The sequence below is a fragment of the Triturus cristatus genome, chromosome 6, assembly GCF_964204655.1.
Source record: "Triturus cristatus chromosome 6, aTriCri1.1, whole genome shotgun sequence".
In the NCBI taxonomy this organism is placed as follows: Eukaryota; Metazoa; Chordata; class Amphibia; order Caudata; family Salamandridae; genus Triturus; species Triturus cristatus.
Genome location: NC_140589.1, coordinates 973,045,430 through 973,061,854, shown reverse-complemented (window position 1 = coordinate 973,061,854; position 16,425 = coordinate 973,045,430). Strand labels below are relative to the sequence as shown.

The 16,425-nt window shown below is 45.3% G+C and overlaps 1 protein-coding gene across 1 annotated transcript in view; it reads left to right on the top strand.

The window, feature by feature from the left end:
* Positions 1–16,425, top strand: part of LOC146820871 (uncharacterized) — a 589,956-nt gene that overhangs the window by 341,441 nt on the left and 232,090 nt on the right. Inside the window, exon 8 of the mRNA XM_085611692.1 lies at positions 12,399–12,557. Coding sequence (XP_085467818.1) covers positions 12,399–12,557 — 159 coding nt within the window. The remainder of the gene's footprint in view (positions 1–12,398; positions 12,558–16,425) is intronic.

Here is a 16,425-nt window from a genome sequence, read left to right as displayed (position 1 = left end):
TCTCCTAAGTTTTCTGGTGGTACAAGTTTGTTCCCTCTGTAGAATTTTCGTCACACACATACAGTTCATTTCTTACTTTCATCACTCTTAAGGTCTGAGCATTTGTTGGGCCACCCATTTAACACCATTTCCTTTACTCTATGGAATACAGAATCCTTCTTTATACTTTCATTCTTTTCTTGTCTATTCATGCCTTCAGTAACGGCAGCCACTACAAATTCATCTGTAGTCTCACTTTCATTTTCCTTATTCTCTAAGGGTAATCTAGAAAGACAGTCGGCTGCTTGATTTAATTTACCTGGTATGTATGTGATCTTAAAATTAAACCATTCAAGGCCTAGGAACCACCTTGAAATCCTGGGTGTTGTTCTTTCAAAGTTCTTTACTGAGAATGCACTTACTAAAGGCCTGTGATCAGTTCTTATGGTAAAAGGTATTCCCCAAATAAATACTCAAAAGTGTTTCACCGCCCAAAAGCATGCAAGTGCTTATCTTTCTACTACAGAGTAGCGTGATTCTGCTTCAGTCAAAGATCTAGATGCGAAAGCCACTACTCTTTCTTCTCCTTCCACGATTTGACTGAGCGTGGCTCCAATACCTTTTGTGCTCGCATCTGTGGTGATTATGGTACACCTAATAGTGTCAAACTGTCCTAAATGTGGTGCATTTCCAATGTGAGATTTTAATTTCTCAAATGCTTCTATACACTCCTTGTCCCAGTCAAACTTTGTCCCTTTTTTCAACAAGTTCCTTAAAGGATATGTAATTTCTGCAAAGTTTTTAATGACTTTTTAATAATATTCTGACAGCCCGAGGAAAGACTTAACTTCATCCTTTGTATTGGGCTTAGGCACAAATTTAATAGCATTAACTAGTTCTACCTTGTGCTTGATACCTTCCTTGGACACTACATGTCTGAGATATGTGACTGAACGCACACCAATTTGACACTTTTCCTCTTTTAATGTAAGTCCAGCATCCCTCAATTTGGTTAACACTCTACGAACGGTTTTGTTGTGTTCTTCTTCGTTTTTTCCAAAAACTAGCAAATCATCTTGGAAACACAATACGTGTTCTATTCCTTCGAAAATGTTTTGCATAGCCCTTTGGAAAACCGCCGCAGCGGAGGCTAACCCGAATGGTATTCTACAAAACCTAAACGCACCAAATGGTGTGATGAAAGTACTGAGGGCTTTACTTGATGTGTGAAGTCTGATTTGATGGTACGCTTGAGATAGGTCAATTACTGTGAAAAACTCTGCCTTGCTAACTCTATTTAACATTTCATTTATGTTAGGCAAGGGATGCCTATCCACCCAAATGCTATTATTTAACTCTCTCAAGTCGGTGCATATCCTGATGCTCTTGGTATTAGCCTTGGATATGATAACTATGGGTGCGGCCAATTCTGCACACTCTACAGGTTCAATAACTCCCTGATTTAACAATTTGCCTAATTCCTGTCTCAGGGGTTCTTTCATCATTAAAGATATATTCCTATATTTATGTGCTACGGGTTTGGCATTTTCCTTCAATCTAATTTTATGTTGATAATCTCTTAGACAACCAAGCTTGTCTGTAAAAGCTTCTGGAAACTCATCTACTAGTTCTAACCCACATACTGTTCTTTCTACTATCATGACAGGTCTTTCAGCCGTAGGGTCAAGTTTTATTCCCAGATCCTTCTGGTGTGCCTATCCTAAAAGGTTAGGTCCATTACTTGCAACATACACTTTTCCTACAGTGCTTCTGTCCTTGAATGTGATCCTCATGGTAACTACACCTTCTAACGGAATGGGGTCTTTGTTGTAGCCTACTGGGCATACATCTGGTTTTTTTAGGGCCACTTCTCCCACATTAAATTTGTCATATAGAGTTTCTTTGTTAATAAACATGAATGGTGAACAAGGATCCGCATATACTTCTACTTTGTGACCATCTAATCCAATTTCGCATTTAGGTAATTCAATTTTATCTACTTTGCAGTCTTCATTCACACTTATTTGTAAAACATGCATGTTTCCAAATTCCTCATGTGTGTTAACAATATTTACAGTTCTGTTTGACATATCCTTGCAAGCCCGTGCTAAATGTCCTTTGCGGTTACAATTTCTACATGTTGCAGTTCTTCAATTGGCAATGCACATTATTTGCCAAATGCCCTGTGCTCCCACAACGGAAACATATGTTTGTTTTCTGTGCTTCCTCTTTCCCTGTTAAATTCTTTTAACACATTTTTTTTCCTTATACTCTTAATGGCACACACACTTTTGAAATCTTCACTGACTGCATGTACATTTCCTTCCCCATTCACATTCATTTCTTTAATGCATTCTGCGGTATGCTCCACACTCTTAGCAATGTCAATTGCATTTTTCAAATCTGGATTACCTACTAACAATTTCTCTTGTATTTTCTTATTGTTGGTGCAACGCACCAGTTGATCACTAATCAATGACTCTGTCAATTCATTAAATTCACAGGTATTTGCTAAACCTCTTAAGCTGGCAATATAATTTCCTACTTTCTCATCCTTTCCTTGTGCTTTTCCAAAAAACTTATGCCTTTCTAAAACAACATTTATTTTGTCTGCAAATTGTAACTCTAACTTCCTGATGCTGTAATCATAAAGATCTCTTTCCTCAATTCCAATCTCTTCTTCCTCTAAATCAGGAAGACTGTCAAATTTTCCTACCTTCCATACCTAAGTCAATTAGAAGTATGTGTTGCCTCCTTATAGCTGAGAATCCGCTTGCGCCCATGGCTATAAGAAAAGATTCAAATCCCTTCCTCCAATCCTTCCATGGCACAACAGGTTCCCCTGCATCAGAAAGGAAAGGCGAGGGTTGACTCATGCTAGCCACAACCATTTTGATAAGGAGATATATATACTCTGAGAAGGATTGTGTAAGAACACTTGTAATATGTTTCACATGTACATTAATATCACAGAATCACTTAAGCAAGAATGTACTTGAATTCTTAATAACTGTTCAACAGTTTGCTGTCTATGCCTCAATTTTTTCTTGCTGATTATGTATATGCATATACCATTCACTGGAAGTATATTGTTAAATTTTATACATGCTACGGTTTAGGACAATTGTGCTGCTGTTAGTCACAACAATTCATTTCCTTCCGTTTGCAAATTCAATTTATTCCACTCACTGCCTTTAGTCCAAGTCCTCCTAACACTTGAGATATTTCAGCACCAATTGCTGGTCAATTACTGCAGTAATGGCATACAATTTACCCACTGACAGAATTTTCCACTCTGCCTAAACTTCGCGCTGCATATCTGTTAGTTCTAAAAGACTGCTGACAGGAATTCTCCACTCTGATGCGATTACCACGCAGTTGCGTACTAGTCTCTGTTCGTGCTGGGTGACTGGATTTCTTCACGCAGAGGCGATTCCCTTCTTGTTTCCTAATGACTTTCCTCTTTAACGAGAGTAGCGTTGTTCCGCCTCAGCTCCAATCCGGATATGCTGATGGGCCAGTATGACACGTTTCCTCATCGACGTCTCAGACGTTCGACGGTGCAGTGCACTACTGCCGATATTCCTCAGAAAATGTTCACGTCACTTATTCCTCAGAAAATGTTCACGTCACTTCAAACTTCAACTGTGAACATTCCTGCTACTGTTCCTCCACAACCGCTGTCTACACGGATGAATAGTCGATAAACTCTAATGATGAAAATGGCTCACAAGGACAGAACACAAGAATTTCATGGAGGACTTATCAATAACGAAGCGGCAAGCTGCGTTCTAATGAACGATAAGTCTATCAGTAACTTTTAATTACTCTTCTTTCTGCCATATACTATTCCGAAGATAGCTATTACATTTCTCTATTCCAATGTTGTCCTTAATGTGATTCCCAGAACTCCTTCTCACTTACTTCCAAGTAGTGTTTTCCAAGAATACTATATTTCTTTCATTAATTCACTGGTGGCAGGAGAGAGAGGGGGGATTGTTAAGAAGTGCCTTACACAAAGTCAGAGGTAAAACACCAAGGCAGCATACGAAGCCCATACTTATCACCTAACAATATAGACACCTGGTGGGACACATAGAATCGAACCACACAGATGCACCACCCATGCACAAGTATATCCAAAAGTTGAACATAACATCGAGCTTTAACTGATAACATGAAACGTCAGAGGCCTAAATGACTCCTCCAAAGTGACGCAGGTGCTGGCTTACTCACAACATGCACACAAAAGGTGATAGGAGAAATGCAATCAGGGCAAAACCTGTCTTGAGTTGCTTATGTTCTAGTTCAGGGATGACCTTGCCTGGAAATTCAAGCTGGACTTTTCTCATTGGAGCAGGGTCAAGACTTATTTGCATATGGCTGGGTCCAAACTGAGGTAGCATGGTGGGGGAACAATGATGGACTTGAGTGTGGCCCACAGCGTTTGCCAGTGGTTGAGATTAATTCAAGCATTCCATCTATTACCTTGTTGTTGTGGCTTACTAACAATGCCAGGCTATTGACATTGGTCTCATGCAAAAGATGCATTTAGGAAGGCTAACACAAAACAGATTGCACTCCAAATGGAGCGGGCACAAATATAAGGCACAGGAATGGATGCCTTGGTGCTCCAGATTATGAGCTATACGACCTGTGACCAGAGGGGCAATACATACATTTTGTGCAGTTCCCCACACCGTATCAGCTACATATGTCCATAGAAGTGGATAACGTGGCACCGCAGAGGCTCAATATCTTTATATGCACTAACCGCAAGCGACCTGTAAAAGTAATAGACACTGCAGGCTGCACTGCATGGGCATGAAATTCAGCTCGAATAGGTAAGACTAATTGCCACATGCATTTTCTTCACCTTCATAATTAGTTCATGAACTTATCAATCCCACCAGCCGCATTTGAACTGACCATCCTCCCGGACCCCGATCTGTTCACATCGTGATCGCACATCACTGGTCGGTAAGGACAATCTATATGCCTCATACTACTGACAATAGAGCTCACACACGTTAAATATTTGCTCATAACTTTCCATTTGTTCCTCCCCAGTTTGATTGACTGGTTCTGCTGGACACCAGAACCAACGCCCTCATGGCAGCACCTATCTTAGGCATGGGGCTAAAGCTGAGGTATGCTCCCAGTATACCTCTGGCACACAACCTACAATACCCACCAACATGCAACAGCCAGGCAGCTGAACACACTGCACCTCAATTGTATGGAGAACCTCTACTGGGACGGTTCATTTATTCCTTCAGAAACAATTACTGTGCAAGACAACCAAACATACAATGCCAGCTAGATACCTGTAGTAGTTAAAATCTGGACTTCCCATCCCCACCACAAATATTTCACAAGATGAAGCACGAGTTAACTCCCCCTCACCAAAAAACCTAGTGCTCAGGTTAACACTATAAATCTCTCCACAGGTTGTATGATACACCTAAGCAATGACACAAATTGGGGCTGTGGGAATCCACACAGTGTGATAGATGTGGTGGGGCGGAAGCTGGCTTTCTACACCTAACATTGGTACTGGACAAAAGTCCAGTCCTACAAGGGGTGGTGGGGAGAGCAATAGCAGATATGTTGAGTACAACACCGGGCGTCTGCCACTTGAGGCTCTTCTGGGTTGCATGTTGGACATCCCGCCTCAGAAAAGGACACTGATTTCACGCCTCTGGTGCTAGTTCGACATAGAGTGACTACGAGATGGGGAGAGGTGTCGGCACCTGAAGACATGGACTGCCTTCATAATGCAGTGAACTAATAGCTGTTTAATGGGACCTCATTCCACTCAAATCTAACCTCAGAGATATATGGGCCCCTGTGAGGCAATATCTTGTGCGGCGTGCGTTATCCACAGATGGTGACACAGGGCAGGACTCTGTGTGAGAGGTCCCTTTGGAATAAATGTCTGTCTATGATTGCTCATTGGCCATTCTGCCCCTATGAAGCATGGTGGTGTAGCCTTCCCATGGTGGTTTCCCATACCGGATATACAGCTGATATTTGGTAGATAACCTGCCCTCTAGGTGATATAGACTATGTAGCACCTCTAAGTATCTATGCACAGGCACATTTTGTTGGGGTCTTGTTTGTCTACTGATAATAGTTTTCTCTTACTAGTAAACTGGTGTAAACAAAAATGTATTTTGCAAAAAGGATAGATTAACAGAAGCCATTTGTAGAGAAAGCTCAGAAATTGTGAGGTGGTTTGAGAACTAAGGCGCAGTGTTTTTAAAGCCGCCAAACCTGCAGCTTCTAGTGCAGGGGTACTCATAGTATGGCCCGCGGGCCGCCAGCGGCCCGGCAAGCCTTTCCTGGCGGCCCGCGGACCTTGCAGACATCGTACCTGTGCAAGCACCGCCGGTTGCAGCAGCGCAGAGCTATGGGGGCCGGGTGATTCTTTTAAAAGCCAAGTCACTTGTTAATGAGGCTTTGTTGTATTTCACCTCTTCTTAGCGCCCCTGCATCTCTCCTCTGAATGAGTGGAGATGCAGGGGCGCTAAGAAGAGATGAAATACAACAAAGCCTCATTAACAAGTGACTTGGCCTTTAAAAGACCTGTGAAGTACTTGGGTGCGGCGGCTGTTTGTGTTCCAGGGAAGCTGACTCAGCGCCGGGTGAGGTGACGGGCGGGGGGGGGGGGCAGCAGCTAGTGAGAGCTGCCGGTGAGTTTAAAGCGGGAGTGCGACAGAGTGCGACAGAGGGAGGGAGAGAGGGAGAGGGGGAAGACAGAGCAGGAAACAGGGAGGGAAAGACAGCGAGAGAGAGACAGACAAGTTGGGAGAGGGAGGGAGACAGAGGGAGGGGGACAGAGGGAGAACAGATGGAGAGGGAGGGAGATAGAGAGGGACGGAGAAAGAGAGAAAGGGAGACAAACTGATTGAGAGAGAGGGAGAGAGATAGAGAGAGGGAGAGAGGGAGGGGAGAGGGAGGGAGACAGAGAGGGAGGGAGAGAGGGAGGGAGACAGAGAGGGAGGGACAAAGAGAGAGGGAAGGAGGGAGACAGGGGGAGGGAGGGAAACAGGGAGGGAGACAGAGAGGGAGGGAGACAAACACAGTGAGTGAGGCAGAGGGAGAGAGATAGAGGAAGAGAGAGAGGGAGAGGGAGGGAGACAGGGAGAGGGAGACAGAGGGAGACCGAGGGAGGGAGCTAGAGGGAGGGAGAGTGATAGAGGGAGAGTGATAGAGGGAGGGAGGGAGGGGACAGAGCTAGATAGATAGATAGATAGATAGATAGATAGATAGATAGATAGATAGATAGATAGATAGATAGATAGATAGATAGATAGATAGATAGATAGATAGATAGATAGATAGATAGATAAATAGAGATGTGTGAATGCCGGGTCTGGTGGCTCAGTGGACGAAGGCATCTGCTGCAGGGGCCTGTGTTCAACCTCATGGTCACAGTTTTTTTTTTGGGCTCTAGCCCCGCCCCCTCCCCCACTGCCCCCTCCCCCACCAGTGCGGCCCTCGGCCACAAACCACACTGTAAATTTGGCCCCCGAGAGAGAGTACCCTGTTCTAGTGGATACGTCAATATACATCTGCTCCCGCTCCAGGACAAAGAATTATTCGATTTTAAGGACCCTGTTTTCTTTTTACCAGAGTGTCTTTTTTTGTGCAGTTTCACTGTATAGCCTTTGATTATGTGTTATATTTAATTTTTTTTCTACGGTTTTATATAGTGCATACTCGACCTGAAGGTATCAGAGCACTCCACATGAGCACTAGTTGCATTACAGACGGACACAATCATTTTTTTTTAGGCACAGGGAGATTCAGTGGTTTGCCCAGGATGTTTGATCCTCCCGCCAGACTCGATCCTGATTCCTCAGCTTCAGAGTCATCCGCCCTAGCCATTAAGCCACATCCTCTGTTTTAAAATGCACTTTTGTCAAATGATTGTGTGGGAGAAAGAGGAGACACAAACATCAGTACTCTGGCCTTCTTTTTTGCTTGTCTCCACCTGACACCTGATGACGCTCTATCACCATTTTTCATTATGCTTATTAACCTACACATCATATCCTCATATGTAAAGTGGGATTTTCGCATTACAATTGACTATAGTTAGTGATGCTCACATTAAGCCATTGTTAAAGTAGGCCTCAGTTTGGGTCACTCATGCTAAATGACAATGCATCTTTGGCTGTTGTGCTTCTGTTTCTCTCTTTCTCCCGTTTCATGAGCCAAACTGCAGTAGTTGACCTAATTCAATGTTGCACATGTTTTGGTTTCTGTGGAGAAATATTGTCAGTATGTGATCCATAGAGAGTGAGTAGTAAATGTCCACACCTGTGCCTTGGAGAAGCTGACAGCAATGTATCATCCTACTACAAGATTTCTCTTGGTCTTACAGTTGACTCCCACCCCGCTGGTATCACAAAAAGCTGGACCCCGACTAGTCTCCGCTGTATGAGAACTGGAGGGAGTGTTGCAAACTGTTGAAAATTGTATGTTTTAATTGTGGATTGCTGAGCTAGTTAAGTTCTGATACCCCTTTATTGCTCCAACTTAAGAGTTAGGCTCCTGAGCAAATCCCTCCTTACCTGAATGAGGGTCTGATTTATGTCCTGGCGGATGGCCTGTTTTCCACTAGGGTGAAGGAGTAAGTTACTCACCCTGGTGGAGGGACCATACCCCAGATTTAGCAAAGACTGTCAAGCTGGTGGTTATTTATAAAGCATTGCCAGTAACCGCCATCATGGCGGTCTCTGTCAGTGCATTTTGCTGTTTGGTTCAGGTCTCGGTCACCAGTGCGGAGGCCTGCACCAAACAGTTTTCTTTTGTTATTTTTAAAAAGTAAATCCTGAAATTGAATTTTTATTTTGAAAATAAAAAAAAAATACTCTCCTCACTTTGGGAGTCCTCCACCGGGGCAAAGGGAGCGTTTAGCAGATTTCACTGCCACTTACACCAGGGTTTTCATTTTGGTGATGAGCAGTGAAAAACTGATCTGTCAATCTGCTCATTTAAATTTGGTGCACGTAATGACTCGTCTGCCTCTGATGCCCTTACTCAGTAGAGCCTGGCGGAGGGCACTAATCATGGTGGAGACGGAGTAGTCTCTGCCATGATTAACCCTAATTTCCACCCTCATTTAACTTCGGGTGGGTGGACCAACATTTTGGTGGTATGTATACTCCATGTATACTCCATCCCCATTTTGATGGAGTATGCATACCGCCAAGATAAAAATATGGCCCTGAATCGTTATATGATTCTGCTTCATAGAGACTTTCTTTGTTGACACACTCTGCTCTTTTCCCCTACTATTTCAATTACTTAGCTTAGCATTAATGAATTTCCCTTCAGGGGATACTGACCTTTACTCCATTTGCATATGACAAGTTCAAATAGTCTGCCTTTGTATTTGCTGCATTTGAATAGCTTTTAATTATATTGATCAGCACAATATTTGAAAGCTGTTGATGTATGATTAATTCAAATGAATCTACTAATAAAACTTCATGGTTTGCAAATCTACTACTCTCTGTCATCTTTGTGGGGCCTAAGGTGCTTCACTGCAAATGAAGTATTGTCGAGGGCAGCTTGTACTTCAGTTTGCGCCAACAATCTACACGGTGCAAACCCATCCTGTTGAAACAAAATTCAGTTGGGTCCCTGTGGAGTGGTATTGATTTGCGCACTTTTACCGGGGTCCCCTTTGTTGTCAATAACACCTTTAGCCCGGAAGTCATAGATTATGGTAGTATTCTCTTCAAATCTTGATGGGCACAAAGCACAGTTTCGAGAATTGTTTCCTACATCTACACTGGTTATTGGAGTGCAACACTTGAGTTCCTCAGAAATGACTTTACCCAAGCTTTCTTAAGCCTGTTAAAAACTTTCCTGCTTCAAAAATAGGTTCCACAGATCTGTGAGTATTGGAACCAGGCTTTTTCATTCCATTTTATGAATACTGAAGAAGGAAAAGTAACATAACTAGAATCTCTTTCAAGGGAGGAGGGTGTCCCATTGCTTTGAATTATCAAAGGGCTGCATGATTAGCCACACTTTCAAGCTGCGTGGTTGTGCAATTTAATCCCCTAAATCTTGGTTAAAATGCTCAATGATAGTTCTTGTATGCAGCAGATATATATACACGTATGCCCTTCTCCCTTACAGACAGTCTATTTTCCAAAAGAAAATGATCAGTTAATATAATCGGGAAATTACAGGCTTTTTTATAATACACACCAGTTTGAAAGATTACATTCAGAGAGCGTATAGGATTATGGGTGACTGTAAAGAGCCATAAATGAAACGAGACGTTTCCTACCATACATGAAAATGCCCCAGCAGCCCGTGATTTAACATTCTACGTGTAACTCCTCTTGAAACTTGGTGTGAAACCACAGGACTTGTATAGCACCATCACAACCACACCATAACACATTTGTTCCAGGATCCAAATATGCACAACTGCTACTTCAATGGTGGCATAGCGTGTTGTCTTTATTTTCGCACTGATAGAGTATCTGTCTAACTTGATGGAACCCACCACTTTCATTTCCAGGATGATTTTGTGATAACATTTTATAACCACCCTACTGTCTGTTGATGCCTTAGCTTCATATTGGGCAGATTGATGGAGGAATCCTTTACCCTATGGTGCCATTTGCCATTAGGCTTTTTTACAGGAATACTGCCTTTCGCACGCTGCAAGCCCTGTTGTGCTTCTGAGCCTTACCTCCTGTTCTACTGGGACGAAAAGCCATCTTTCAGATGCTTCACTCATTTTTTCCATGGGTTCCGATAAATTTGTGTATCAACAAGGAGATTTTTCTCTTAAATTCTTTTCCTGACTTCACACTTCCTTGGCTGAGGCAACACCACTTAATTTGGAAATCAAATACACCTTACATCTTTTCCTTAACAGCTCCACAGCTTTGCTTTCTACTGATTAAATGTTTATTGGAGGCAATGATGCTGGCCGAATGAATGCTATGGACATCATCGACGTATGGTTCACCTCCCGCACCTCCCATAACTACAAGGTGCATGGGGCCAAACCTTCATCTGATGCATGAGCACACTCTCCAAGATAAGATGACTTCTGTTCCATTTTTTAAGGTGTGTTCCTGCTACAGGGCATCATTCAGAGTTGACAGATGTGAGACATCTGTCAAAAAGTGGTGGATGTCCTATCTATGACCCAAAGCACTGTTTCCTCGCTCTAATTAGAGTCATGGGATGTACCAAGGTTTCTGTGGAAGAAGCCTCCTCTGACTCTTCAGGTAGATGCCTTTGACTGACGACCACATCGGTCAATGTCTGACAGAACATCCGCCTTATTGCGGGTGGTTGTTCAATCATACATTTTTCCTGTCTGGGACCACTGAGAAAAGGTGGGCAATCCCAAACAGGAATCCAAAGAAATCACCTCCACAAACTGGGAGAAAACGTGTCATTTTTCAATAACAGACTCCTGCTTTGGTTGTTTGTTTTTGGAAATTGTGAGCAAGCGTATTAAATACTGCATCTGCTCAGCCAAATACCAGCAACAGTGGCTCTGTTGAAGGCACAGAGATCTCTGCCTGCCTGCTAGAGATCTCTAAGGATGGCTGAGGGTCTTCTGCTATGTCAGTGGATAATATTCATCCACTGACCCGGCAGACCTTCTGCATACAAGTCTAATTGAAGCCGAAAGAGATATGCCCAGTGGTTATATAGGCTACCTCATATTCAATCTATTGACATTATCCTCTCGAGGCTTTCTTCTGAAGAGACGGACATTATGCCTGGGAAGCTTTTAATATCTAATGCTGCCTCCTTCTTCGCCCTCCTTCCTTCTCAGTGGTGTGGAATCTATCCACAGGTCAATGGAACCAATCCACACACTGAGAATCAGAAAGAACCACCATTTGGGAGTATCCGAAAGTTACCTTTTTGGTGAGTGTTACTCCTATTCCATAGATTCTTCCCTGCTATCTACTGTCTGCCACTCACCCTAAAAAGTCACACTCATTGGCTTCTTTTTCATGAAAGGACCTTGTGATGCAGGTTTGCGTGCCTAATTGGGGGACATTCGCTTTATAAAGCACAAATATGGAGCATGGAAAGATCTCCCACATTTTGGTGAGAGAAAAGAGCCCACAGTCTGAGAATAAAGCAAGTGCCATGAATGTATCCTTTGTAGGTGGGCAGGATTCGTTTGGGATAGTGGGTTGAGCCGTACTAATGTGTGGCTTGTTGGTAGTTGGATCGTCATCTCGCTGTTAAGTTTGATGGTTTCCGAAAGAGATGTTGCTGATTGCCACATTTGTAATAAAATTTGCTTTTCCCAAGCAAATATAATAATGATCTGCTGAAATTGGATTGAAATTCCTCAAAAAACCAGTGTGAAGCCTGTAATAAAAATGGCGCTCTTCTCTTTGTTTTAGGAAAGAGCGTTGAAGGAGGAGAACCACACTTCTCATTCTTCCAGCATTGCTCAGCTCCTTGCTGTGAAGGATCACGAAGAGCAGCTGCAGCGAGAGGTGAACAGGCATCAAGGCCTCTTGGAACAAGAGAAAAATAATTTCAAGGAATGTATGGATAAGGTATGCATGGTACACATAAATACTTTTGTTTCATGCTGGGTATGGCATGTGAGAGACATGAGCCAGCAGTGGCGGCTGCTAGCTATGGGGCAGAAATGACTGGACAAAAAATAAAACAAACATCTATTTGTAAAAAGTCACTTACCTGGCTGCACATCCTCGCCGGTCCCGATCTTCTTCTTGCTCCAGTATGGGCCCAGCCAACTCCCTTAACCAATCCTAGCTGTGAGAGCAGAGTTAGGATTGGATGGCGTGTCTTGGTTGGACGCTCCTTCAGGCCCTGTGGGCCTGTGCTTGGTCTCCACCCAGCTTTCTAAGGTGAGAGCTTAAAAGTGCATATGTCACTTGGACCGGTGCAAGACAGCGGGCCAACATGACAAGCGCACTTTGGAGCACCCAGCCAGCCGCTGCTTCTATCCTCTGCTGTCAACTGCATGTCTCTGGGCTGAGGGCTGGCACGGCTGCAAGTGCACACATCAGAAAAAATAAATTACAATGAAATCTTTTCATTGCCATTTAATTTTTTCCTGCGCAGTGGGGGGGACACATCCCTGCCAAAGTGAAGAAACCGCTGCTGTGAGCCAGCCCAGTAGGTTCTGTGCATGTGCGCAGCAATGCAGATAGACAGCTCAAGCCTCCTGCCTATTGTCACCAGCCCAAGCTACGCCGTGCTCACTAATCATTGCTACTGAGTAATTGCCACTGCCACTTCAATATCCACTGCTCCTTCTGCCCTAAGATCCTGAGTGCCTCGTGATAGTCACCACAGCAGGGCTGACAGCAAGTGAGCGAGTGGTAAGGCGAGCATCGGCAAACCTGATCGCAGGGAGGGTAGTTGTGTGGACATGCTGGGGAAAGGGGGAGCTGTGCAGCAGTGCCAGGACAGGGGAGATCTGTCGCTGTGGGAGGGACGAGCACAAATGTGCCTATCAATATGTTAGTGATTGCACATTTATCTGTCTATCATGGTGCATATGTGTCGGAGGGACGGTTGGAAACAGAAGCGAGGAGGCCGTAGAGGTTGAATAGTGTACGGTTTTATTGATGACAGTCAATAAAAGTAAGCAGGATATGATTTGCAGGCAGACAAAGAATAGTAGGAAACAGTCCAGTCCTTAGACGTATCGTAGACTTGTCCCTCAATGTGGTCTCCCCTGGGCTCCTCTGCAGTAAGGTTAGACAGGCCGTCCTGTAGTTCCTAGTGCCCTCTCTGGTATGGTTCGCCTCGGGGTAACCAACGCGCTCACAGAAAAGGAAAAAAAACAACAAAATAAACAGCGGTCACTGCTGTGTCCTGCGCTTTGGGTACACCGTCACCACACCACGTGCGAGCTTGGCAAAAACGATGTGAGGAAAGTGGGGGGGTTTCTGCTTCTATATGGTACAACGGGGTGGGCGTTTTTATGCGTTAGGGATGTGCGGGCTTTCTTGCAACCCCCTCTCATTACTTATGGGCCACCGGTAGGGAAAACAGTCTCCCAAGAATCCCCCCACCCCACTCCCTTACTGTCCCTGTGGCACCCGTTACATACGGCTGTCTGCCACAACTCTCCCGAGTTGTGGCGGCTCGTGCGCGTCCCCCGGGCTCCACCACTCTTCGGTCCAGACGTTGGGACCCTCCGGATCTTCTGGGTTAGTCTCCTGGGTATCCTCTTGAAGGGAAGCGGCGTCCTTGCTCTCTTCGGCGTCCCCTCGAAGGGGAGTGGCGTCCACGATCTTTTCGGCGTCTGCCTCCGCAACCTCCAGCTTCCTTCCAATGGGCGTGCCGATTCCACCTGCTTCCGGCTTTTTCTGCCTCCTGTGACCTCCGGGGCCGCTACCGGATTGGTCAATGTAGGAAGGTGGATATCTGACTATGGTTACCCCCAACTTTTTGCCTAGTGTCTAGCTGATTTTTTGACTTAGTTGGCCTGAGATCCTGCCATTCAGGGTCTCAGGCTGTCTGCTCTTCCTTTAAAATGGACTCCATGTACCCTAGGTACATACCCAATTGGTAAGGGTCACCTTATTGGACCCTGTACAGTGTACCCAAGGTACCCAGGGCATAGGTGTACCCTAGGCCTCCCAGGGGCTGCAGCATGTATTATGCCACCCCTGGCCTGGCCTTCCAATCAGACACAACTGGCTGATCACTCAGCTGGGGCAAGGTCGTGTAATCACCCCTTGCTTAGATATAGTATACCTATATCTACCCTTAAAATAGACACATGTGTACCTGTGAGCCACTCCTATGCCAGGCCTTAACAATCCTGGAGGCAGAGTGCTTGGTAACATGTGAGATGGTGCTCTAGCATGAGCTGAGCCTGTCTGCAGCTTTCGGGAACCATGTCCTTATAGCTGTTCTATGATATCGCCTACCATATACTCTTAAATTGCTTTATAAACTTAAACGGTTATGGTAACTATGGTTTGGCTTTATCAAAACATGTCGTGTAAGGTGTCTAACACTTTGGAATAATACCCCCATACCATTTCTGGTGATGAGGATATTATTCCTCCCTTCTAGAGGGAGAGACATGTTAAAATCCTACTTTGCTGTTTAACTCTGACCAAAGCCTCAGCATCACAAAATGGATGCTGCTGCCACAGACACGAGTCTGACCTCCTGCAGCTGGGAGCCCTCCCAGCCAGGGAGGCCTGGACAATAGGTTTCCTGCTTGGGGAGGTGCTAGCACCTCCCCAGACAGACTTTAGTGTATTGGGGCAGGGAGGGCTGAAAGAAAAAGGTGCTCCATGCATAATCCAGTTCCAACCGGTGCTGGGGCACTCCAGCCCCAGCTCTGGTGCGAAACTGGACAAAGGAAAGGGGGTGTAACCACTCCCCTTACTGGTCCCACCCATAGGAGGGACCTTGCAGGTAGCCCAGCCCACTAGCCCAGTATATCAGTAGGTAGCTGAGTCCTGCAAAATTAGATTAACCTGAATCTGCAACTTGAACAGAAACTCTGGACCTTCGACATTCAACCTCAGGAAGAAGACTGAAGAAATCTCCCTTGTGGCCAAGGAGTGACCACCCTGGGCAACCAGGCACCATCCAGCGACCGCTGCTTGCTTTGCGACTGATCCTACGAGGGACGACTGCAGAGATTGACCAGCGCCGAGACTTCCAGACACCCCCGACCCAGATCCACATATGCAGCGAAGCTGAGACCCATGGAGGCGACGAGGGACATGGGACCGGCGACTTGGGAAAAGTGGATAGTAACTGACTAGCGCGACTTCTGAGGCTTCCTCGAGGCTGTGCTTGGGGAATTGAGAAGCCCCCATCCCGAGCACCATCTGCAAAGAAGATGAGCTCCCCACACTTCACATGTTCTGTGTGGGGCCCTTCTGCACCTGAGTTGCTCGACGTGTTGTCCGGTTGCTGGCTGTTGGCTAGTGACCTCTGCGACGATGAACCTTTGATTTCATCTTGCTGGTCCGGCTCCTCCAGACTGGCACTCGCTCCTCTGTGAAAGAGAAGCACCCCAGACCTTCCTGGTCTGCACCAGAAGCAAGTCCTCCATCCTGCGTGGGTTCCGCTTGCCAAGGCTTGTTGGGTTCTAACTCGACATCGACGCCGCTGACAGCAAGAGCCTTCGTGGGACAGCTCGCCTCCTGGACCTGGTCATCCTCAACGCCTCCTGGTACCCGTGGCTGCTGCGACAAGCTTCACCTCTTCACCTGCATCTGCACGACATCGCCTGGCTCCTTCCTGGTTCTTTCCCGGCTCCTGGCTGGTGACCTAGACTCTGTCCCTTCTGCTTGCAGGTATCCTTCCTTCTTGATTCCATCCTTGGGATCCACCGGGCACTCTTTACTGACTGCCTGTCAGCAACTTTCCTTCAGGCATCCATAGGAGTCAACGACGAAACCCGACGCAAGTTCA